Here is a 24,059-nt window from a genome sequence, read left to right as displayed (position 1 = left end):
TTCTTTTCTCAGGTCAGAATTGCGGGACACCACACGTTGGCTCCCAAATGACTCCTACCTGTTATTTCTTCTTGGACACTTTGTCCAGGTAGGGTTAGGAATGTCTTTGCATTGGAAGCGGGTGAGCAAGGGCTGATAATTGGTTATCAGCAGCTCCCGAGCTGAGTCTCTGGAGGTTGCCTGGAGTTCCTTTGCCAACGGGGTCCATTGAGAGGGATAATTTGAAGTCATTCTTGCCTGACTGTTAAGTTGGAACAAGAAGTCTATGCAAACCAAACTTGGGTTGGACATCGTGTCTGCATTAAGTCAAGATGTTGTTGAGAGGAGACTTTGTAGAGTGGCGTGAATTCGGCGGCACAATTGGGAGACTTGTAAGGGCTGGTGGATCAGCAGTAGAACTGTCGCCTGCCACCCGTGAATCTCGAAATCAGAAGGTAGTGACTTGTAGCCTCACGCAAGCGATGTGCTTTGATGCACAGCACGTGACAGAGTTTGTGCATCCATTTTAAGCGTCTTGAGAGGAGACTTTGGAGAGTGGAATGAATTCAGCGGGACAATTTTCGGATGTGCAAGGGTTGTTAGCTCAGCGGTAGAATTGTCGCCTGCCATGAGTAAGTCTCGAAAACTGGAGGTGTTGAGCTCTATCCTCACGCGAGGCATGTGTTGATGCGCAGTTCGGCCACACATTTTTTGGATGTCCTGTCACACACTTCACCTTCAAGATGGCAGCCCATCCTGGGCTTGAAGAACTGGCAAGTCTGCTTCATTTGTTGACGGCTTCAAAGAATGGTTTGTTTTGGGGGAGATTGTGCCTTGAGCCTCGCTTGATACACAGTACGTGGCAAAGGCAACCCATCCATTGTCTATCGCTTGTCCCTTTCGGGTAAGCCGGAGCTGGGTCAAAACACAGTTTCCCTGACCGGGAATCGAACCCGGGCTGCGGCGGTGAGAGCGCCGAATCCTGACCACTAGACCATCAGGGAGGTGCGACAGAGATGTCTTGATGAGTGACGCGTGGCTGTATCGGGCTATATTTTCCATTGCGCCTCGAGAGGAGCGCTTGGGCAATGGCGTGAATTCGGTGAGAAAATTGTCACTTCCGTCAGCATTGGTGGTTCAGTGGTAGAATTCTCACCTGCCACGCGGGAGGCCCGGGTTCAATTCCCGGCCAATGCACAGTTCCTTTATGCGTGGGGTCTTGGGGGGCATTAAGTTTGTTCTCGGTCACGGCCAGACGGCATCAAGATTTGGAACAAGAAGTCTGTGCAAACCAAACTTGGGTTGGACATCGTATCTGCATTAAGTCAAGATGTTGTTGAGAGGAGACTTTGTACAGTGGCGCGAATTCGGCGGCACAATTGGCAGACTTAGAATTGTCCCCTGCCAGCGCCAGTGGGTGACTAAATATATGTTTACAGACATTGCTGGTAAACCCGTGTGTCTTATTAGTGGAGCCAATGTGGCTGTAATTAAGGAATTTAATTTAAGACGGCACTACGAGACAAAAGAAGAGCGGTCCGTTTTGGGGGAAGATGGTGTCTTGAGCCTCGCTTGATACACAGTACGTGGCAAAGGCAACCCATCCATTGTCTACCGCTTGTCCCTTTCAGGTAAGCCGGAGCTGGGTCAAAACACCGTTTTTAGGATCTCCTGTGGCACTCTTCACCTCCAAAGCCCGTTCAGGGCTTAAATACCTGGGGAATCGCCTTTGTTTATCCAAGCTGAATTTCTTTTCTGTGCAGCTTCGAGAAATCGTCCATTTTCCAGTTACCTGTCAGTCTCGTTGGCACAGTAGGCAGCGCGTCAGGCTCATAATCTGAAGATCGTGAGTTCGAGCCTCACACGAGGCAGGTGTTTTGGTACAGAGTTGGTCCATCCATTTTGTACAGCTTCTACCCATTTCGAGGACTCTGAAGCATAAGAACCATCCGTTTGTAGTGGATTTTCAGCCTCCTCTGATGCGAGATCTAGAACAGGGATCAATCCAAATCATTCTACCATTGCCCGTGGAAAGGCTTCCCATCTGTTCGATTTCAAGACTCACACGTGGCAGGCGATCCTCCCCTATGGATTCGTGCTGGCCCTCTGGAACCACTTCATCCAACTTTCACCACAATTCCTCTTTCTTTTCTCAGGTCAGAATTGCGGGGCACCTCACGTTGGCTCCCAAATCAATCAATCAATCAATCAATCAATCAATCTTTATTTATAAAGCACTTTTCATACAAAAAATGTAGCACAAAGTGCTTTACATAGTTAAAAGCAGCCCACCCCACCCTCCAACTCACTCCCCACACTCTCATTAACATAAATGATGTGAATACACACATATCTCCCCCCCACACACACACACACACACGCACACTTAAAGAGTAAAAATTGGGCTGGGTTCACATGAGCCAAGTGAGGAAACACTATAACAGGGAGCCGTCTGCACCGAGAGCCGGTCACAGACCGCAGCCTCCAGGCTGGGCACACAGCAGGAGGGAGGCAAGGGAGCCCCCCAGCCAGGCTGAGAGGACCCCCAGAGACCCAGCAGCCACGGTCGATCACAGCCCCGGTGCAGAGAGCCCCCTCCAAGGAAACACTGGAGATATGCCACAATAGGCTATATACAGGGTAAAATTCTAAAATAAATAAGAACGGGATACAATATAAATATAAATATAAATAGAGTAAGAAGATTAAAAAATGGATAAGAATAAAATCAATAAATATTAGGTAAAGCCTAAATTAATAATAAAATAACAGGATAGAATAAATAAGCATAAAATAAATAAACGCTAAGTAAAAGCTAAATTAAAAAGGTGAGTCGTGAGCCTGTTCTTAAAAACACGTACGTTCTCTGCGGCCCTGAGCTCCTCCGGCAAATGACTCCTACCTGTTATTTCTTCTTGGACACTTTGTCCAGGTAGGGTTAGTAATGTCTTTGCATTGGAAGCGGATGAGCAAGGGCTGATAATTGGTTATCGGCAGCTCCCGAGATGAGTCTCTGGAGGTTGCCTGGAGTTCCTTTGCCAACAGGGTCCATTGAGAGGGATAATTTGAAATCATTCTTGCCTGACTGTTAAGTTGGAACAAGAAGTCTATGTGGTAGTGACTTGTAGTCTCACGCAAGCAATGTCCTTTGATGCACAGCACGTGACAGAGTTTGTGCATCCATTTCAAGCTCCATCAGTCTCATAATCTGAAGGTCGTCAGTTCGAGCCTCACACGAGGCAGGTGTTTTGGTACAGAGTTGGTCCATCCATTTTGTACCACTTCTACCCATTTCGAGGACGATAGAGCCTAAGAACCATCTGTTTGTTGTGGATTTTCAGCCTCCTCTGATGCGAGATCTTTTCTCGATTTTTGAGAAAATTAAAAGATTTTAAGTGCCCCTTACAGTGCGGAAAATACGGTAAACTTCCCTTGCTATTCATCCCCAAAGATTTTCAATTCGATTTAGATCAGGGTAATGCGCAGTATGTTCCAGAAGAGTGATGTTATTCTCCTGGAAGAAGTCCCTTGTCCTGCAGGCATTGTATACTGTAGCATTGACCTGTTGAAAAACCCAGTCGTCACCATGCAGACAAGAGCCCTCAGTCACGAGGGATCCTCTCTGCAACATCTGGACATATCCAGTGGCCATTTGACCCCCCTGCACATCCTGAAGTTCCATTGTTCCACTGAAGGAAAAAGCACCCCAAACCATTATGGTGCCCCCTCCACTATGCAGCGTAAAAAACATCTCAGGTGGATCTGCTTGTCATGCCAGTAACGTTGGAAACCATCAGGACCATCAAAGTTCAATTTTTTCTCATCAGAGAATAAAACTTTCTTTCACCTTTCAGTGCCTCATGTTTGTTCTTTTGTCCAAACAGTCAGTTCTGTGGCGTTCAAGGAGACGAGGCCTTTAAAGATGTTATTTTGTTTTTGAAGCCCTTCAGTCTCAGATGCCGTCTGAAGGTTATGGAGCTCAAGTCCATCATAACCCTCAGGTTCATTTAACAAATTCCAAATGACTGTCTTACTGCGTCCCACCTCAGCAACGATGGCGCGAGAGACCCTGCTTATGCAGTTCAACAGCCCAACCACATTCAAAAAGGGAATTTTTTTGCCTTTGCCATCTGAACATCACGACAGTGTGACTACCTGACAGAAAATGACAATGAATTCACATTTTTGCACAGATTTGGCCTTTTAAAGGAATGTAGTCCTAAACTATTGATCAGCTGCAAGCCTGTTTCAGTTTAAACACTGTTTTCAATAAATTGCATGCTCAAAAAAAGGTTTTATCTCACTCCCATTTCTTCTTGTTGCATGTTGAAGCTCTACATTATTTAAATCCTACTATGCAAAATATGATTTTTTTGCCATTTTTCAAGTGGTCTTAATCTTTTGATTGGGACTGTAGTTTGTAGGGTTATATGCTGTCTTTTGAACAGTTCACTCACTTATTATCTTCACATTAATGTCAGAGGGATGTTTCAGGAATGGACACAGTGAGGTAAGACTTTGTCATGACTGTATGTAGTAGAGCAGGATTCAAGATTCTTTATTTGTCACATGTGAAATGTGTCTTGAAATGCTCCTCGACTTGTGCAAAAAAAGAGAACATTAAAGAGGACATGAACAAATGTCTGGCTAATTTTTATACTGGCCCCGATTTTGTAGTTTTCTTAGGTAAACCAGTTTGCCAACAGGAAGAACAGATCAAACATACCTACTAGTACGTGACCACTGAATGTGGTCACGTACTAGTAGGCTGAAAGAGTAAAGAACCTCTGTTGTGGAGCTTAGAAAAGTACTATAGATATAACATCTTATAAAAATTGCTCCCTTTTTAGCTCCTTGATGGCGTTAAATCCAAGTTGAATCCTCTCCACAAAGCTCCTGTTAATATTCCTTTTAAGGGAAAGAGGTCGGAAAGTAAGCACTTTTCCCAAGATCAGAGTTAGATTATAAGTGTCTGCTGAGGCCAAACACACACACACACACACACACACACACACACACACACACACACACTCCATCAAGGTCAATAGTTTCTCAACTTCAATCAGGCGGTGCACGATAGCATCCCTTGACTCTATTTCTCTATTTTGAATGAAGTGATGTCTGGGGTTGGAAGTCAGACATGCAAAGTGCCTGAATCAGCAGATTAAAGTGCTGATTTTAGTGCCACCTTACTCAGTGAGTGGAAACGACACCAGGGGAAGGAGAGAAGTGAACTGGAGAGCTGGAGGACCTTAAATCTTAAGTTTGACTGTGCTGACTGCAGAGGGGTGACAGATGAATGAGCATTTCTGGAGTTGCTACATCCAAAGGCCTCAGAAGTCGTTTCATTTCTAGGGAGTCTGGAAGTTTGTGTGTTGACACCAGGCCAAACTAGAAATGCCAAAGTGTACAGTTATAACATAATAATAATAATAATAATAGGGAGTTGAACTTTGCTCCCAACAAAAACAAAAAATATGAAACAGTTTGACCTGCCTTTTAGCCCTCAACAGTGTCAAAGATGGACCTAACAACTGTGATGTCGCTCTCTGGTTAGTGAATTCCTGTTACGAAACCTCGAGCTGACTCTTTTGACTGTTGCCACCTATGTATTTTTAATCTGGATGTGATGAGTGGAACTGATGATGCTACAGCCAGGATAATCTAATAATGATCGTAACTTACAAAAAGAGCTTCATGTGTTACGGCCGAGACCGTTTTGGACGAGTGACAGGACTCAAACGCAGGACGCCGAACAGCTCGTAAGTAGATTTTAAGAATAAAGTTTAATGTTTCCACAAATATTCATAAACAAAAGGTGAGAGTAGACAAGTACGACGTTCCACCACTGAAACTAAGTAATGATCTGGTCCGGGTCAGAGAGGACAGCTATTCCAGGGATTGGACTGGAAAGCAAGTCACATTTGATCCAGGAAAAGGTCGGGGTCACTGTAACAGAGTGCAGATGTTCAGATACGGATAAGGAGACATATGAATATGTTGCTGATTCAGAATCCTCCTTCGTACTGCGTACTTGCCAAAGGAGGTCGGAGATGACGTAGAGGGGTAAGTAGTCCGGGTGTGAAATCCAAAAAACTCCTGGCGTGGAGGCAGAGAGGCAGGTAGGTAATCTGGGTAATAGCCTGTGGGACTGCCAGATGGTCCAGCATCCAAGTAGGTGCTCTTCGACAGGGGTTGACAGTTGGGTGTAGCTAAGAGAGAGGCGCACAAAAGACAAACATACAGTGAGGCAAGGTGATTCACAAAATACATAGGGAATGATGGTGGTGGCCTGCACTGACTGATGTTAGCAGAGAATCTGGCGAAGAGAGATTGAGTACGCTGGCCTTATGAGTCCCCGGCTAAATTACTCACAGGTGTAAGCGATGAGCAAAAACACTGAGGCCCCTCCCCGGGGTGGAGACGCCGGCTCGGAGGGAGACACACTGGCACACACCCGGACCATGACAGTACCCCCCCCTCAAGGGACGCCACCTGGCGGCCGACCAGCACCCGCCCCACGACGTGACCTAAGAAAATCAGAAACCATCACAGAGTCAAGCATCAAAGAACGAGGAACCCAAGAACGCTCCTCCGGCCCATAACCCTCCCAGTCCACCAAAAACTGCAGCCCCCTACCCCGCCGCCGCACACCCAGAATGCGCCGGACAGAGAACGCAGGGTGCCCGTCAATGAGCCGGGCGGGAGGCGGGGGCACCGGAGGCGGGCACAGACGACTAGACACCACCGGCTTCACCTGAGAAACGTGAAAGACCGGGTGAATCCGCAAGGCAGCAGGCAAACGGAGCTTGACAGCCGTGGGGCTGAGGACCCTGTCCACAGAATAGGGGCCGATGTAACGAGGAGACAACTTGCGGGAGGATGCCCTGAGAGGGATGCCCTGAGAGGGATGTCCTTCGCGGCGAGCCACACCTTCTGTCCCGGTGAATAAACGGGCGCAGGAGACCGGCGACGGTCGGCACAGCAACGTTGGCGAGCCACAGCACGCAACAGCGCCTCCCGCGTACGAGACCAGACCCGACGGCAGCGCTGCAGATGATGCTGGACCGAGGGGACAGCAAGATCAGCCTCCTCCTCCGGAAACAGGGGCGGCTGATAACCCAAAGAGGCCTCGAACGGTGACAACCCAGTAGCAGACGAAACCAAGGAGTTGTGGGCATATTCCACCCACGGCAGATATGAGGCCCAAGTCGCAGGGTTATGACAGGTCACACAGCGGAGCGCGGCCTCAAGCTCCTGATTTAAACGTTCCGTCTGGCCGTTCATCTGAGGATGGTAACCAGAGCTCAGACAAGGCCTGGCCCCCAAAGCAGCGCAAAAAGAACCCCAAACTTGAGACGAGAACTGCGGAAAATATCCAGTGAGCAGCAGTTCTCCTGGGGAAAATGTCTTGCTGAGGTCGAAGGAGAATGGCCAGACTGCTTCAAGCTTATTTGAAGGCAACAATAACACAAAAAAACACACAACCAAAAGTATACAGTAGAGCATCTCAACAGCAGCAGAAGACCACACCAGATCCCACTTCTGTCAGTTAAAAATAGCAAAACTGAGGCTACAGTTTAATAATAATAATAATAATGGATTGGATTTATATAGCGCTTTTCAAGACACCCAAAGCGCTTTACAATGCCACTATTCATTCACTCTCGCATTCATACACTGGTGGAGGCAAGCTACGGTTGTAGCCATAGCTGCCCTGGGGCAGACTGACAGAAGCGAGGCTGCCATTTCGCGCCATCGGCCCCTCTGGCCAACACCAGTAGGCGGTAGGGTAAAGTGTCTTGCCCAAGGACACAACGACCAGGACAGAGAGCCCAGGGATCGAACCGGTGACCTTCCGGTTACAGATACGCTTCCCAGTTTACACCAACTCACCAAAATTTGAAGATTTGAAAAACATTTTCCAATCTTATAAATTTTAATTTCTGCTGCAACATTCAAATCAAATCACTTTTATTGTCACATCACATGTGCAGGTACACTGTTACAGTACATGTGAGTCAAATTCTTGTGTGCGAGCTTCACAGCAACAGAGGTGGGCAAAAATACAATAACATAAGAACAAGCAAAATATAAGAATGGCTAAATCTGAGAATTCTATGAATAAATATATGTACAATATAAGAGTGTATGCATATTAGTGAATGTGTATACTAAATATGTATATCTACGTGTGTGTGTGTGTGTGTGTGTGTGTGTGTGTATACATATTTTACTAATTAAATAGAGTAAACAATAAAACAAAATATATAAAATATACAGAGGTTAGTAGTTGGATATTGTGCAAAACAAGTGGCATTAATGTATGGAGTGCATAATGTTGAAGTTCCAGTAGTGAAGGTGAGGTGTCTATGGCCTGTCTATGTCTATGGTTCAGCAGTCTGATGGCCTGGTGGAAAAAGCTGTCTCTCAGTCTGCCGGTTCGGGACCGGATGCTGCAGAACCTTCTTCCCGATGGAAGTAGTCTGAACAGTTTATGGCTGGGGTGACTGGAGTCCTTGATGATCCTCCCCGCTTTCCTCAGGCACCGCTTCCTGCAGATGTCCTGGAGGGAGGGAAGCTCACCTCCAATTAGCCGTTTAGAACACCGCACTACTCTCTGGAGAGCTTTGCAGTTGTAGGCGGTGCTGTTGCCATACCAGGTGGTGATGCATCCAGTGAGGATGCTCTCAATGGCACAACGATAGAAGGTCCTGAGGATGCGGGGGCTCATGCCGAATCTTTTCAGTCTCCTGAGAAAGAAGAGGCGCTGTTGCGCCTTCTTCACCGTTTTGTTTATGTGTACTGACCACGTAAGATCCTCAGCCAGATGTACACCAAGGAACCGGAAGCTGCTCACTCTCTCCACAGCAGCGCCGTTGATGGTGATGGGGGTGTGTACTTCTCTGCACCTCCGGAAGTCCACTATCAACTCCTTTGTCTTTGCGACGTTGAAGGTGAGATGGTTGTCTTGACACCAGTGGGTCAGGGCGCTGACCTCCACCCTGTAGGCTGTCTCATCACCTTTGGTGATAAGACTGTAGTGTCATCCGCAAACTTCACAATGATGTTGGAGTTGTTAGTGGCCTTGCAGTCGTAGGTATAGAGTGAGTACAGGAGAGGTCAGTACACACCCCTGTGGAGCACCAGTGTTCAGTGTGATGGGGGATGAGGTGACCGCTTGCCGTCTGTCAGACAGGAAGTTAAGGATCCAGCTGCAGAGGGAGCTGCTCAGTCCTAGATCCTGCAGTTTCCTGTCCAGCTTCGAGGGAACGATGGTATTTGCTCACGATGGGGGTCAGGGCTACCAGTCGCCAGTTGTTCAATGAGGAGATTGTGGAGGATTTGGGTACAGGGACAATGGTGGCCATTTTGAAGCAGGCTGGGACTACAGACAGAGAGAGGGAAAGGCTGAAGATGTGTGTGTACACTCCAGCCAGCTGAGCCGCGCATGACTTGAGGAATCCCGTCCGGACCAGTAGCTTTGCGTGTGTTCACCTTCCTGAAGCACTTCCGCACATCCTCCTCAGACACAGTGTGCGCACACTGTCCGGTCTCACATGATCACTGTTAGATCTCAATCCAACAGAGGACCTTTGGGATATGGTGGAACAGGAAATTCTCATCATGGGCGTGCAGCCAACAAATCCACAGCAATTGTTTGATGCTGCCATGTCAACATGGACAAAAATCAGTGAAGAATGTTTCCAGCAACTTTTTTGAATCTGTGCCATTAAGAAATGAGACAGCTCAGAAGGCAAAGAGGGTCCAAACCAGTATTAGAAAGGTGTAACTCATAAATTATGCAGTAAGTGTAGCTTTCAAACAACCACAAGTCTTTCTGCAACCACAGGATTTGCCCTCTTGCTGGACATGAGTAAGAATAACAATTTAAGGCACTTCCACATTGGCTTCACTTTTCCGACCCAGAAGCTACATTCATCTTTTATCTTGTTTATCCTCTTCGGGACACATTTAAATACTGAAAACCAAACAAACCAAAACATACATCAAAATATCAGGTAACACAATTTTTTTTGTAATTATAGTTCATAGTTAAAAGTTTATGAAAAAATTTCACCAACTGAAAATAAAATCTTCCTTGGACATATCTGTATAAAACACACTGATAGTGTTATTTGTTATCAGTTTGTGGAAACATTTCCAACTTTTATCTTCTGATACTCAAATGTGTATAGATTGATTCTGATTTGGGAGGATAAATAACGTGTATGGTTGTTGTTTGATATTTAAAACTTCTTTTTATTCAACCTCCCCTTTATATTTTAGGTGCCAGAGGCGATTGGTTTGTGTTTTGAGATTATTCTTTTATATTTCTGTTTTTCTTTTGTTTTATAAAATGAAAGTAGCAAAAAAAAATGAAGTCAATACCATAGATCAGGCTACAGACTTTAATGTTACAGGATTTGTATTTAGTGCATTTTCTCATTTTATTATTGAAAATTGACAGAGGCGAGGCTGCCGGACACTGGCGCCACCGGGCCCTCTGACCACCACCAGTAGGCAACGGGTGAAGTGTCTTGCCCAAGGACACAACGACCGAGACTGTCCAAGCCAGGGCTCGAACCGGCAACCTTCCAATTACAAGGCGAACTCCCAACTCTTGAGCCACGATCGAGAAATTAAATATGTTTCAGTATTTAAATATAAATATTACAAAAGCCAGTTTATATAAAGGCCCTGTTGTGAAATAGTGCCAGTCACTGTTTTAAAGTCATTAAGAGTTGTATAAGGGTATTTGTTGACCCCTTTTTAGACTTTGCGTTCTTTCTATCCTGAGCCCTCCGCTTTCCGTAGAGTCTGTCACAACAACGGCAGCAGCTGAGCCGGGCCTGAGAGCAAGAAACAAATAAGAGGTCTCACTCTGTTGTAGTTTCTTTTTAAAGCTTGCCCATTGCACTGTGTGTGGCATTTAAACCTGACATTTGTGAGGAAAAGCATAATATTCCTATTTCTATGCTGTTTTAAAAACAGTCTGCCAGTCTACCCCAGGGGCTCCTGCTTTTGGGCATGCTCAAAACACCTCACATCCAGAGGCATCCCAGAAGTGCTGTTGTCAGAGGTAACTTTGCCCTTGGTCTCCTCAATTGGTTCTAGGTAAGGGGCCACACTGAGTTAGATTCAAACTACCCTTGCGAAGTTAAAAACATTGCTTTACCTCACTCTGGATTCAAGTTGTGGATAACCTGCACAAGGAACCATGAGGATCTAGTGCTCCGGTGGCTAAGATGCAAAAGCCCTGGCGGTCCAGGGTTTAAAGTCCACAATTTGTGCTCTTGAGCAATAGTTCTCCAGGCTGTCTTCAGATTTTTTAAGCGTCCGATTGGAAAAAGCATGACAATGATCCCAAACATACTGCCAATGCAATAAAAATATACCTGGAAAGAAAAACACACTGTGAATCAATCAGTCACGGACTGGCCTCCCCAGAACCCAGACTTCAACATTATTGAAGCAGTGTGGGATCATGTTGACAGAGAACAGAACAAAAGGCAGAAACATCCAAAGAAAATCTTTGAATGTCCTTCGAGAAGCCTGGAGAACTATTTCTGAAGACTACTTAAAGAAATGCAACAAAGCTGCCTAAGAGTCTGCACGTTTCAATTAAGCTTTATTGCTATTTCCCATTTTCCAAGAAAAATACACTGATGTGAGAAGTGGCTCATTTTTGCACAGTGCTGTATTTACTGTTAGTTTTTTGGATATAATAAACATGTCTGCCTGACTATGTTCGTCCAATGTGTTACATTTTAATCTGTGAACTTTCTACTGATGCCCTGACACTTTCCCGCCTATGAAAGCCTGCTAATATGACAGATAATACGATCTGAAGGCGACTCCTCTCACCAAAAGCTGAAATCTTCCAACTTGTGATACCAACAACACGTCCTATAAAAAATATGTGTGCTGTCCCTTTAAGGCGCGCTCTCTTCGTTCCGGCTCGCTCCCGCGGAGGAGTGGGACCTCCTGACAGTTGGACGATCTTCAGCGTGTCAACATTACAGAAATGAGCAGCAGACAGCGTCTAAACACGCTCACTACCGCGTGTGTCAGCGACCTCTTTACGTGAACACCTCGAGGAGCAGCGCAGACGGCCGGCTGGTGAGGAAATGTATCTTTAATAAATGTGTTTTTAAAATCCAGAAAACAGAGCAGCGACACCTGTGGTTTCAACTAGCTCTGTGGCTAATCAGCTAATGTTATCTACCGGCGGCTAATAACAGATGCCTGAGGAGTTTTAAGGGGTTAAATATATAAAAATGTGCCCTTAGCACTTTTATTGTGACACCCCAGTCTGTTGGCTTGTGTTTCAGGGGTTTCCTTCTGGATATTCCCCCATAGTTCAGTCACTGTGGCTGGACTGATAATGTTTGACTGTTTGTACTTTTGCTTTCAGAACCTCAATTAGCAGCAGCGGCGGCAGCAGGAGGAGGAATAGGAGGAGTCCTGAATCTGACATGCTGATAGAGGAGTATCAACCCCACTGATGGAAATCCAGAGTAAGAGGTAGGTCTACCCAGAGTCATCCCCCTCCTAGTTCTCTGCAGGATTATGCCACTCAGCTGGCTGCCTGTGATCACCATGTGACATTGCCTAAGGATGGAGTTGTTGTGCTCACTTCTGCTTTCACTGACAAAACATCTGTTGTTCAGGAGAAGTGAGGGGCGTGGGGATCAAACGCCTACTGAGGCGATTTGTCTGCCTCTGCTCTGCTTTATCAGCCACCCACGCACCTCTGATTCTCTGTCATGTTTTTCCTCAGTTTTGTTAGATGAGGTCCTAAATACAGAATACAGTACCCAGTTCCCTACCTTTCCTTGGGAAGGATCCTTACACTTCCTTTCTAATTCACTCTTGCTAATCTCTACAATTTCTCTCCCCCAGCTCTTGGGACGATGGCAGCGGCGGCGAGCGAGGACTGCTCCACTCTTGGAAGGGCTACTCTTACAGCATCACCCCAGAGAGGCTGCTCCTCCCCCGGCCGGTCCTCCAGGTCGCTCTGGGTTCGCAGCATGGCGTTCTCCTGGTGGAAGGTGAAACTTCTTTTTCTTTTGGAGGGACATGTTTATGACTTGTCACAGAGTCATAGTCGATACTTAAGCACATCTTCATGAATTCATTCTGTCTTTACTGTTTGTATTGATCAGAAGTCATGCTTTTATGTTGTGATTTCTAAATCTTTATTCTGATGTTTTTGGATAAATCAAAGTTAACCCACACTGATTGTCTGTTGTTACATCTTCTTCAGGGGGACAGGTGTACAGCTTCGGCGAGTTGCCGTGGAAGCAGAGTCAAGTGCCAGAGCCAGCCAAACCGACCCTGGAGAGCGCGCTCAGTGGGCAGCGGGTGGTCACAGTCGCAGCCGGAAGCTTTCACAGTGGGGCAGTGACGGAGGATGGCGGCGTCCACATGTGGGGGGAGAACAGTGCGGGACAGTGCGGCTTGTCGGGCCTTAGCACTGTTCCCAACCCGACTCCCGTCGCCCTGCAGGACTTGGACACTGTCACTGTCCCCCCGCAGACAGTGCCTGTGCTGGAGCTGGCTTGTGGGGAGAAGCACACCCTGGCTCTGTCGGTGCAGCGTGAGGTGTGGGCATGGGGCAGCGGTTGCCAGCTGGGCCTCAATGCCGCCGTCTTCCCTGTGTGGAAGCCTCAGAAGGTGGAGCACCTGGCAGGTCGGTATGTTTTACAGGTGGCCTGCGGGGCATCTCACAGCCTCGCTCTGGTGCGCTGCCTGGGGTCTCACGATGGCCACCGGCCTCATGTGGACAAATGTGGGAGGTGTAACGAACTGCTCTACACCATGACAGACAAAGAGGACCACGTCATCATCTCTGACAGCCACTACTGCCCGCTTGGCGTGGAGCTGACCGAGGATGACGGCAAGCTGGAGGCACCCAACCCAACCACAGGTCTCAAAACATCCCCATCAGAGCCTGTCCTCCCCTCCTACACCTCAAAGTCAGAGTCCCCGGCAGTGCCTACAGTTGCTGACCCCACCTCTGTCCCCTCCCAACCTCATGCCTCTGAGGAAGGGGAAGCATCTTTGGTTAATGGCATGCTCCAGGTCTCAGACTCAGACACCTCGGCTCTATCTGGAGCTGAGAGTGATGCTGTTGCCGGGGCCAAGAGCTCACCATATCCAGACGAGCAGGCCGTGAAGGACTACCTGAAGAAGCTGTCCGACAACACACAGACGAACACACAGGCAAGCGGAGGGCTGAACGCTCTGCTGGTGAGCAGCGTGACAGTAGAGAGAAAAAGCGAGCATTCGTTGTTTTGTTTTTTTTTGATTCACTAACTCTGCTACTTAAATCTATTTGAAGTAGATTTTGAAATGTCTTGTTAGATAACCGTGAGATCTATATCAACCAAAATAACTGAGGAGGCTTGGTCACTGCTTTTATCCTTTAATGCAATAGTACGTGAAAAATCAGACGCCACGATTGCTGGAGTGACTTCAGCTTAAAGGTTTACCTCCCCCTTTTATAAACATGGAGCAGATGAGTTTAAGCTTCAAGTCAGCAAACGGGTGGGTCTGAAACATCAGTGGAGGAACTTCCTGCTGGAACACAGAAAAGTTGCTGCCACAGTTTTGCTTCAGACTTCCTCTGTTCCAATATAGGAAGCAACAGCTATGGTTTCGGAGCAGACTCCAGCAGGTCATGGGGCTGTGTTGACAACTTAATCTTAAACTTCTCAAACTGTTTCTGGATGCTTTTTGTTAAATATTTGCTTGTTCACTGTAATTTGAAGTCCGGAGCAACTGCTTTTAGAAGTAGAAATAACTGAGGAATGCCTTTCGTGACGTTTTAGTTATGTGGTCATTTTCAAAAAAAAAAAGAAAACAGCAAAAGTGGCATTTGTGTGATTAATGAGCGTAAAAAAAGTAGTTGTCACCAATGCATACAAAGGTTTTTTGAGCAGCCATAGTCAATTTCACCTGTAGACTGTATAAAACATGGTGGAAGCTTGTTTCCACTTTCTGTTGACTAAAATGTAAACATTTTGAGATGATAAATCAGTGACAGAAACAAGCTTCCAGAAAACATAGAAGAAACTTTCAGGTGTGTGGGGAAAAGTCAGATGCACCGCTCATCACCACATCATGGTTTTGATTTGTATGGATTCTAGTTAAAATAAGAAACAATGCGTCACACACGATATGTTCAAGGATAACTGGAAAGTTCAAAAACTGACCATTAGGCTAGTTGTTTTATTTAGCTTGTGGCTACGATAACTGCGTAATTTTTTGACAGTATTTGTTTATGGATTCTAAAACGCTGCCAGTGTAGTTTGAAGCCGTTTGAATGCTAGAACAAAAGCATCAGGATGGGAGACCACCACTCTCTAAAATCTAATGACGGCTTTCACTCAAAAATGTATTTGAAAAGTCACAAAAAGCTACAACTTTTTATTTTCCATTTTCCACCCAAACATCTTTAAACTTTTGACCATCTTTCACTTCTCTTCCAGCCCTCAACTGGAGGACTGATGTCCTCCACCCCCACCTCGGCACTCAACAACCTGGTTGCCTCCTGCGCCTCTGCAGTGGGCGGGCGGGTGGCCTCCACCTACGAGGCCCTGTCCCTGAAAAAGATGATGAACTTCTACCTCCCCTCAGGGGCCTCGCGGTCAGGAGGATCCCCTGGAGTGGTCGATAACTCTGCTGAGCGTGTCCGCCAGGAGGACTCCATGCAGGGGAAGAAGAGCTCCAGCACAGGGGACATCCGTGAAGAGGAGGCAGAGGGTCTGCGACGCCGCCTCTCGCTGCCAGGGCTGCTCTCACAGGGTAGATACGCTGTTCACCTCTTATCCTCCTCCTATGGCCTGCTGCGTAAGTACGCCTTGCGCTCGTGCAGGTCGATGGCAGTCTGTGCACGCTTCAGGCTTCATTATTGAACTTGTGAGCTCAGTATTGCGGCATGCTTCATGCCCATGTGATGTTTCTGTCATATTCAGCACAATGTCACCTCCAGCCACTCCATCTCTGATTGCCTTTAAATATCTGTGAAGTGCACGTTTTGTGTTTTTTACATGAACCAGGCCTGATTGATTGTAAAGATATAGATGACTTGTTTTGTTCAAGGTTTTTAGGAGTATTCTTGTGTATATGCAAATGCACTTACTAGTATACCGAGACCATTTCTTTTGAAGCTTTAGTGAACAGTAGATGCATCTCTCAGGTCCTGTGTCAAGTCTTTAATGGAATTTTTCCTAATGTTTCCTAACAACATGACTTTCATATAATTTTAATTTACTGTAGATCCTTATTAGACCCCCACTTCACAACATGCCAGGATTTTTAGGAAATCCCTTCTTTGTGCCAAAAAAAATGTTTTCTATCAGACTGTTATCTTTGTGATTTTTCATAGATTTAATTAAAGAAATAGCAACATACAGTAACAAAGTGCCTAAAGATACAAAAAATTTAAGTTGGATCTTGAGTTGTCTGTTATGTGTAGATGCAGCACTGGTTCATCCCTTGACTTTATACTTGAATGATTCATAGGTCAGTGTTAAGTGGCTGAACAAACAAAAAACATTCCTCTGAAAATGGTCAGGGACAAGGACTGCAATGAAAAGGATTGAAAAAGCAGCAAAACAAAACCTTTGAAGGGCCCTCAGAAAGCCTGGAGAACTGTTGCGCAAGAGCACTTTAAAAAATGAGAAAGTCAAGTCATCTGTCTAATGTGTGTGACTTGTATAAGAGTCAAAGGTCACTGCACCACTTATTAATTATTAACAGATGTATCCAAGCACACACACACACACTACTGAAAAACTCACATAGACATCAATGTTTTCATTGGGGAAAAATATAAAAAAATATTTTAATGAATAATAAAATAAATAAATAATAAAATTAATAATTTAAATTAATAAAAATATTTTTATTTTTATATTTTAGTTCTAAAAGTAACAAAAGCAAAATGCTGCTTGGGTTGTAAATGCTTCATGTTAAAATGATCACCTCCTCCTGTCAGCGTGTTTCACTGTTCTAGAAAACGGCAGCAAGAACAAAAGGATTTAGCAGATTTAATAGAGCAGAATGAAGGTTTTAGGTGTGATTTAGAGAGAAAGGTGTTTGGTGCATTATGGGAAAGCCCTTTGCTTCTGAGTGACCCAGAGTGGGAATTAGATAGATGGACTTTCCCTCTGCCTGTTTGTCTGTCATCATATCTTTCTTTCCTTACTGGGAGAGCCTGACACGGTTGGCTATAGATTTCATCATCGGTTTATAAGCTGACATCTTATGAATGTCGGTTTTTAAAGACCTGATAGATAATGTTTGATGAGGAAACCCTAAAACCTGCCAGACGAGTTCACACAGACATTTTACACGTGCTATATGCCAACAACCAAATCAAGAGCGTTTGGGCAGTGTAGGTGATTATCTTTAGGCCTTTGAGAAAGAATGGTGAATTAGAGCGCAAGCAGGGTAGAGCAGGTAGAGATGAGTGTCAGGATTGATTTGTGACAGAAGGATAGCGACAAGAGTGAAAGAGAAGATTTACGAGATGGTAGTGAGACCTGCTATGATGTAGGTATGGAGACGGTGTCACTAACAAAAAGACACGAGGTTAAAGGTGTTCAAATTTTCACTGGGAGTCACCAGGATGGACGGATTAGCAAGGAGTACATCACAGGGACAGCTCAGGTTCAGCGCTTTAGAAAAAGTTGGAGAGGCTGAGATGATTTGAACCTGAGAAAAACAGGAAGACCTCAGAGACTATTCACAGATTTAGAGAAGGAAGACATGCAGAGGGTTGGCTTGACAGAGGAGGATGTTAGAAATGGAGTCAGATGTAGGCAGTCACTGTGGCGATCCGTATAGGAAAGAAGATTAAAATGAAGAAGACAAAGATGTGGGTCTCCAGAGTGGAGAAGGTTTTGCATTGGACGCATGGAGGTAAACAGCCTATCTGCAGCCTTAATGGAGGGTTGGCTTGGGTCCATATGCATTGTTGAAACCATCAACTGTCAACTGACAATGATATTTGGCGAATTTGCATTCATAAAGAGTGGCTGCTGTCTGGATATCCTGATATTTGATCCCGTTTCCACCAAAGACTAAGCTGACTAGCTGCTTTGTTCCACAATTGGCACGGCCACACTAATGTGTACTGTGACGTTCTTATGTGGCTAACAACCAGCTGATTTGGATCACCCGGTCTGGAGATCGCAAAGAACACCACCTTCTTCCGGACTTCCTGTATGTCTGCACGTTCTTTGTTTTTGTTCAGTTTAAGTTACACAACGCTCTCACCACCATCTCACCATGCTCACATTTACATGACTGATATTTGTGGTAAAGGCTTGTGTTCTTTCCAGTTTTGTCCTAGTAGCCTTTAATGTCCCAGAGCATGCTGCTCATGCTTAAATGCTGCACATGCTGCTAATGTTGCTAACCTTCTTGAGAAGTTTTGAAGCAGGGGAGTGATGCACTTCTTGCCTCACACATACAAGAAGTAACCTACAATAACCTTTTGACTCGGGACAGGAAAAAAGTTTGATTGTGAAAGTTGACTGTCTGGATTTTTGGATCTCAGGGCTTCCATAGTGTTTGTCATGATTTTAGTGGCTGATGTGTCTCTGTGCAGGCTTGCCTTTCTTTTTAAACTCCTGTTTGTTTGTCTGAACTTTACACCCTAAACTGATTATCTCGTAAAAAATTCAGTTAAAACTTTTTCATTCAGCCGGAAGCTAGTAATTAGAATATTAATAATAAGAACTGAAAAATAACAGAGGAAAATACTGAAGCTGTTTAAATGTCTGTGCAGTGGACAGACCTCTCTGTTTTTGACTCCTGCAGTGTCACCGCGACTGCTAAGGAAAGCCGGTCGTCCCAAAATGCGAGCGGTCGCCCTCACCCCGCTGGGGGGGGCCATCCCCGAGGACCACGAGGTGCTGCCCACCCTGCAGACAGAGGTGTGGAGCTGGGGCCACGGCGAGCATGGACAGCTGGGACACGGAGACAACCTGGCCAGGTTGGACACACCTGTCACAGTAATAACAGGATGTCTGGACCATAAAGGCAAATGTTCAAGGTCATATAAAAAAAAAAAAAAAAAAAAAAAAATCAAGCCACTTCACCACCAGTCTTTATCATTATTATTTTGGGGGTTTAACACCGATTTACATTGTTAACTTTGAAAATAAAAACTCATTGACCAGCCTTCGGTAAACACACATGAGTACAGATTAGAGCCTATCCAATATATCAGCCAATATTACCTATTCGCCGATATGTCAGTTTTGGCCGTTTCCAATAAATTAAAGTAAAAAGGTAAATAAAGAAACGGGTTTGATGTTGCATAGTTTGCCCTTTAGTGGACACTTTGCAACACGTGGTTTGAACGCCACAAACAACAAGCAGCTGATCTGAGGAGTCGTGCCAAATGAATAATCCAGTGCTTGTGACAATGAAAAGAAAAATTGTTTTTAAACTATGTTGTCAAGTTATGGTAATCAAAACTCATATCTAAACCTAGCAAATGTATTTGTTTAACAGAAAATATCGGCTGATATATCCAGTTGTTTGATCACCAAGTATCTGTCTCAAAAATATCAGTTGTCCTCTGATACAAAATTTTTAGGCTGGACATTTTTTGTTTGCTGTTGTCTTGACAGTAAACTCACGTCTGTGTTTACATAGCATGTCATTAACTCTGATATAAATGGCTGCCCTCTGACCAGCAGTGTGTTGTGTGTCTTTGCAGACTGCAGCCGCTCTGCATCAAGAGTCTGAACAACAAGGAGGTGGTGCGGGTGGCGGCCGGCGCTCACCATTCCCTCGCTCTGACGGCTCAGTCTCAGGTTGGTCATTGAATCGAAGTAGAAACTATATTTTAAAAGGATGAGCAGTTCTACATCAACAGGTTTTTTTTGTTTTTGTTTTGACATTAAAAGGACAAAAGCATAGATCAGCAATGTCTTGATCATGCAAAACTAAGAAGTGGATATATATCAATAACCCTGACGCCACAGTGACCAATCAGGATCCAGAAATAAGCATGAAAATAAACCTGCTGTTGGCACAGAGCAGTGACATTAACCCTGTCAAAGCAAGTAAAAGCCCATAAATATTTTGTGTTTTCATTCAGAGACCTCACTCTTGTATGTGTGTGTACTTTATACCTTCCAGGTGTTTTCATGGGGCAGTAACAGCTCTGGCCAGCTGGGACACATGGAGTCACCGAGCACCGTCCCCCGCCTCGCCAAGGTGAGGAGACCACCACTCTTTTCCCGTTCATGCACATCAATCGTGTAAGTTGGTGTCTTTCAACATCTGCTTTCCTCATCCAGCTGTCAGAAGGGATCCGAGTGTGGGACGTGAGCGCGGGAGAGAGGCACACACTCCTGCTCGCAGATGGAGACTGCATCCAGCCCATCATTTACTACAGCGGGCAGCAGGTGAAGGAGGGCGAGGAGGAGGGGGGTAATGAGAAGGAGCTGCATCAGCAGGGAGGAGGAGAGGAGGAAGAGGAGGAGCAGGCGGGGGGCTACACCCAGCAGCCTGTTCTGCTGCCCTTCTGCATGAATGTACGTAGTTTAATGCTACAGGTTCTTGCTTTTAGCTCAGCACTTAGCTTCAGGTTGTGTGTTTGTACGAGTGTGAATGTGCGTTTCTTGTGTTTTTCCCAGCTTGGTTATGTGAGCAGTGTGTTCGCGGGTGGGCGGCGGTGCGTGGCACTCTCTGACAGGAATGTGATGGGCTTCATCGCCAGCCTCCACGAGCTCGCGTCAGCTGAGAGGAGGTTTTACTGCAAGCTGTGTAACATCAAGTCTCAGATCTTACGCCCTCTGCTGGAGCTGGGTAAGAAGGACACATCAGGAAGACGAAGGTTTTCCCAAAGTTTAAAAAAGTTTTCAGCAGCCTTGATTTTCTTCTTTTCCTATCCCATCCTTCTCTAGAGTCTCTGAGCTCGGCCCTCGGGCAGGTCATCTTCGGCCTCCTGCAGACACTGGCGAACATGTTTGGCCGTCTGTGTCACCTGACTGGGCAGCACGCCACCAGCCTCACTGCTAGCCTGCGGCGTTGTCGTGAGGTCAAAAGCCTTCTCATCTTGGAGCACACCAGTATTTTCCTCGACTGTTACAATGAGTACGTGTCCAAAAACAAAACACAACTTGAAACATTTGCTAAGAGTTTAAGTCCTTAACGCTTTTAGCTTTTGTGTGTATGAAGTTACTGCAGCGCCGTCGGAAACTTCCAGGTGATGGGAGGCTTCCAGGCTCTGACCAAACCATCCATGTGAGTGCACACAAACAATTTCTACATTAACTCCACATGTTTAAGAAAAGAAAAATTAAAAAGTGAATCCTTTATGATAAATCGGTGGTGATTTTCTCGTAGAGACTTGTTTGGGAAAGGTCCAGAGCTGCTCCAGAAGCTGTCAGAGTGCGGCGAGGAGAACCTCACCACAGCCGACCTCCTGGTGGTGCTCTTCTACCTCCCTGCACGCCACCTTCACGAATACAGCCGGCTGCTGCTCAAACTGGCCACCTGCTTCGAAGTGGTAGGTGGAAGAAACTTGAGCAGCAGCGCATGTGACCTCAAAGTTTGTATTCTGTTATTTCCTCTTTTTACTAACATCAGGTTTCATCTTGTGTTGTCATTTCTACACAGTTTAATCTCCTTGTTTTATAGTAACTTTCATATTTCCTCCTTAATAAATACTGGAATACAGGAAATTATTTGTATACTTACAAAATATATAAAGATGGGTTTTTTTAAAAATAATCCTTATCTTATATAGGTTTTAGATTTTTGGCCTAAATTAACTACTTTTTTTTGTTTGTTTGTTTTTGGGGTTTTTTAGTGTTCGACTGAGTATCAGAAGCTTCAGGACAGCTGCTCCAAGTTTGAAGCTTCGGTCTTGCAACTGAAGCGAAAAAGGAAAGAGGCCGACTACACTGTTCACTTCTGGAAGATCTTTCCTGGAAAAATGACGGTAAACTCTCTGTCCTCATCTTCTGTATCATTGCTCGCACCAAGCCTTCCACGTTCAGTCCCAAGGTGTTATGTGATGCTCCATAATGCCGATTGGCATCCTTGTTTGTCGTCAGGACTCTCTGCGGAAGCCTTACCGGCGGCTGATCTGCGAGAGCAGCAACAAAGGTCTGACCCTGCAGAATGCTGGCAGGTTCTCCGTCAACTGGTTCATCCTGTTCAACGATGTTTTGGTCCACGCACAGGTTAGACCCACACAGACACACGCGCTCACACTGAACGCTCCCGTCACTTCTTCGCCTCTTTCACCTTTATGAAGCCATCATATTTCAGACACTGTAACCTGGTGTGTTTCAAGCGTTTGTGTGTGCTTGCCTCCGTGCTGTCAGGGCGTGGCGCCTTGTAAAAATCTTGTAAGTATGCGGCCAGCAGCAAAACTCAGCATAGCGACCCAACTCACCCTGTCTCCCACCTCCTCCTCCTCCTTGTTTTTTGTGTGTGTGTGTGTGTGTGTGTGTGTGTGTGTGTGTGTGTGTGTGTGTGTGTGTGTGTGCGCGCGCGCGCGCGCTTTGGGGTGGGTGTGTGTGTGTGTGTGTGTGTGTGTGTGTGCGCGCGCGCGCTTTGGGGTGTGGGGGGACCCTGTGTGACAACATGTGGCCCTGTTGGACACACTTACTAAGGTGGACCCCCCCCAAATATCTGAATGAGTTTATGTTAGCGATGCACCTGTGCTACAACAAATATCAGTAATACTTTGTAAACGACCTGCAACTGAGGGTTTAATTCAACTGTAATTAAAAGATATTTTGCTGTATTTTACTTGAAATTACAATTTAATGATATTTACCTACAAATGCTTAAAGGTACGCTAGGATAGGGGGTAATAAGTCAGGTTTTTACAGGAAACAACGAGATAATTATACTGATTATATATAAAATGATTATACCAATAGTTATAAAATATTTTTTAAGCATATGAATAAGTTCCAACACTTTACAACCGTTTAAAATCAGACTGAATAATTTGGGTAATACTGATTTTGGTTTTTTTTGTTTTTTTTCTTCTTCTTCCGCCCTGTTCATTGCGCACAGAGATTTCTCCAGAATTTCCAGATTCTCTGAATATCCTGATGGTCATAGTATCTGCAATTTTACATTGAGGAGCATTGTTCTGAAATTATTTCACAATTCAGACAAGCATTTCTTTCGCAGATTGGTGAAACTCTCCCCACTTTAACTTCTGAGTTGCTGTCTTTTCTAAGATGCTCTCTTCTTACCCAGTCTGCCAATTAACCTAATTAAAAAGCAAAATATTCCTCCAGCTGTTTTTTAAATTTAATTTTAGTTTTTTTAAGTACCACTTACTTTTTCAGCCTTTTGTTTCCGTCCCACCTTTCTTGAGACTTGTTGCTGCCATCAAACTCAAAATGAACTAATATTTTTCATGAAACAGTCAAATGACTTCAAATTAGTTCAAACATTTGATATATTTTCTATATTCTAATGTGAGTAATAATGTGAATAGCAAATCATTTCTTTTTTCTTTTTTTTCTTTTGGGGGGGTTGCGATAAAGTTGGTTGCATGAGCTCAGTGGAAGGCAGCTATGTTCTCTCTGCTTACAAACATTTACATGCATGTACGGAAAGACAAAGGAGGAAATTTTGTACTAAAAAATTGAAAGAACTTTTTGAAACGCACACGTGTTTACAGCGGTTTGCCTCGTGTTTCACACTCGTTGAGACAATATCAGAACCTGCGGGTGCATTGCTACCTAAACTACATGAATATGTCCACTATTGCCCAGCCTCCGTCCCCTCCTCTCCCCTTCGCCTGCTCCCCACCTGTGGGATTCTGCTTGGAAAGATGAACAGACAGTAACCAAGGCTCTTTTAAATCTGCTCTGACACATTGGAGTCTAAAATCTTTCATGTTAAGTTCTCCTTTCCCGGTAAAGGCTTGGTTTCTGCTGTTAGCTGAAAGCACAAATCCGTTTCCATTTAAAGTGTTAAAAAACCAACAGTTCCTGGTTCACTTCTCCACAGCAGTTTCCTTTCCCCTCTCCTTGCTTGTTTTCCTTTTTTCATTCTGTTTAATATTCTTC

General features: G+C 45.2%; 1 protein-coding gene and 3 non-coding genes across 6 annotated transcripts in view; 3 read left to right on the top strand and 1 right to left on the bottom strand.

Annotated features, from left to right (window-relative positions):
- Nucleotides 1–911: 911 nt before the first annotated feature.
- On the bottom strand, nucleotides 912–983 carry trnae-cuc (transfer RNA glutamic acid (anticodon CUC)). Its single transcript has one exon. It is a non-coding gene; the product is annotated as a tRNA-Glu (tRNA).
- A 122-nt stretch (nucleotides 984–1,105) lies between these two features.
- trnag-gcc (transfer RNA glycine (anticodon GCC)) lies at nucleotides 1,106–1,176 on the top strand. The gene has a single exon. It is a non-coding gene; the product is annotated as a tRNA-Gly (tRNA).
- Nucleotides 1,177–1,777: 601 nt separating this feature from the next.
- trnam-cau (transfer RNA methionine (anticodon CAU)) lies at nucleotides 1,778–1,850 on the top strand. The gene has a single exon. It is a non-coding gene; the product is annotated as a tRNA-Met (tRNA).
- Nucleotides 1,851–11,948: 10,098 nt separating this feature from the next.
- Nucleotides 11,949–24,059, top strand: part of als2b (alsin Rho guanine nucleotide exchange factor ALS2 b) — a 32,405-nt gene continuing 20,294 nt past the window's right edge. The window contains exons 1-16 of one of the 3 annotated variants that reach the window (XM_085450020.1): nucleotides 11,949–12,102; nucleotides 12,398–12,507; nucleotides 12,886–13,034; nucleotides 13,250–14,235; nucleotides 15,477–15,837; nucleotides 18,817–18,991; nucleotides 19,724–19,820; nucleotides 20,149–20,226; nucleotides 20,310–20,546; nucleotides 20,649–20,820; nucleotides 20,919–21,108; nucleotides 21,193–21,258; nucleotides 21,361–21,523; nucleotides 21,827–21,958; nucleotides 22,074–22,202; nucleotides 22,347–22,370. In XM_085450020.1, the coding sequence (XP_085306146.1) occupies nucleotides 12,488–12,507; nucleotides 12,886–13,034; nucleotides 13,250–14,235; nucleotides 15,477–15,837; nucleotides 18,817–18,991; nucleotides 19,724–19,820; nucleotides 20,149–20,226; nucleotides 20,310–20,546; nucleotides 20,649–20,820; nucleotides 20,919–21,108; nucleotides 21,193–21,258; nucleotides 21,361–21,523; nucleotides 21,827–21,958; nucleotides 22,074–22,202; nucleotides 22,347–22,370 (2,979 nt within the window). In that variant the 5' untranslated portion in view covers nucleotides 11,949–12,102; nucleotides 12,398–12,487. The remainder of the gene's footprint in view (nucleotides 12,103–12,397; nucleotides 12,508–12,885; nucleotides 13,035–13,249; nucleotides 14,236–15,476; nucleotides 15,838–18,816; nucleotides 18,992–19,723; nucleotides 19,821–20,148; nucleotides 20,227–20,309; nucleotides 20,547–20,648; nucleotides 20,821–20,918; nucleotides 21,109–21,192; nucleotides 21,259–21,360; nucleotides 21,524–21,826; nucleotides 21,959–22,073; nucleotides 22,203–22,346; nucleotides 22,371–24,059) is intronic. The other 2 variants (XM_085450022.1, XM_085450021.1) reach the window with 2 other exon arrangements.

The sequence above is a fragment of the Copadichromis virginalis genome, linkage group LG23 (assembly GCF_057382275.1).
Source record: "Copadichromis virginalis isolate Kocher_CV1m ecotype Utaka linkage group LG23, C_Virginalis_male_GT1.1, whole genome shotgun sequence".
In the NCBI taxonomy this organism is placed as follows: domain Eukaryota; kingdom Metazoa; phylum Chordata; class Actinopteri; order Cichliformes; family Cichlidae; genus Copadichromis; species Copadichromis virginalis.
The sequence above is the reverse complement of the archived record's forward strand: the minus strand, read 5'-3'. Positions and strand labels throughout refer to the sequence as shown.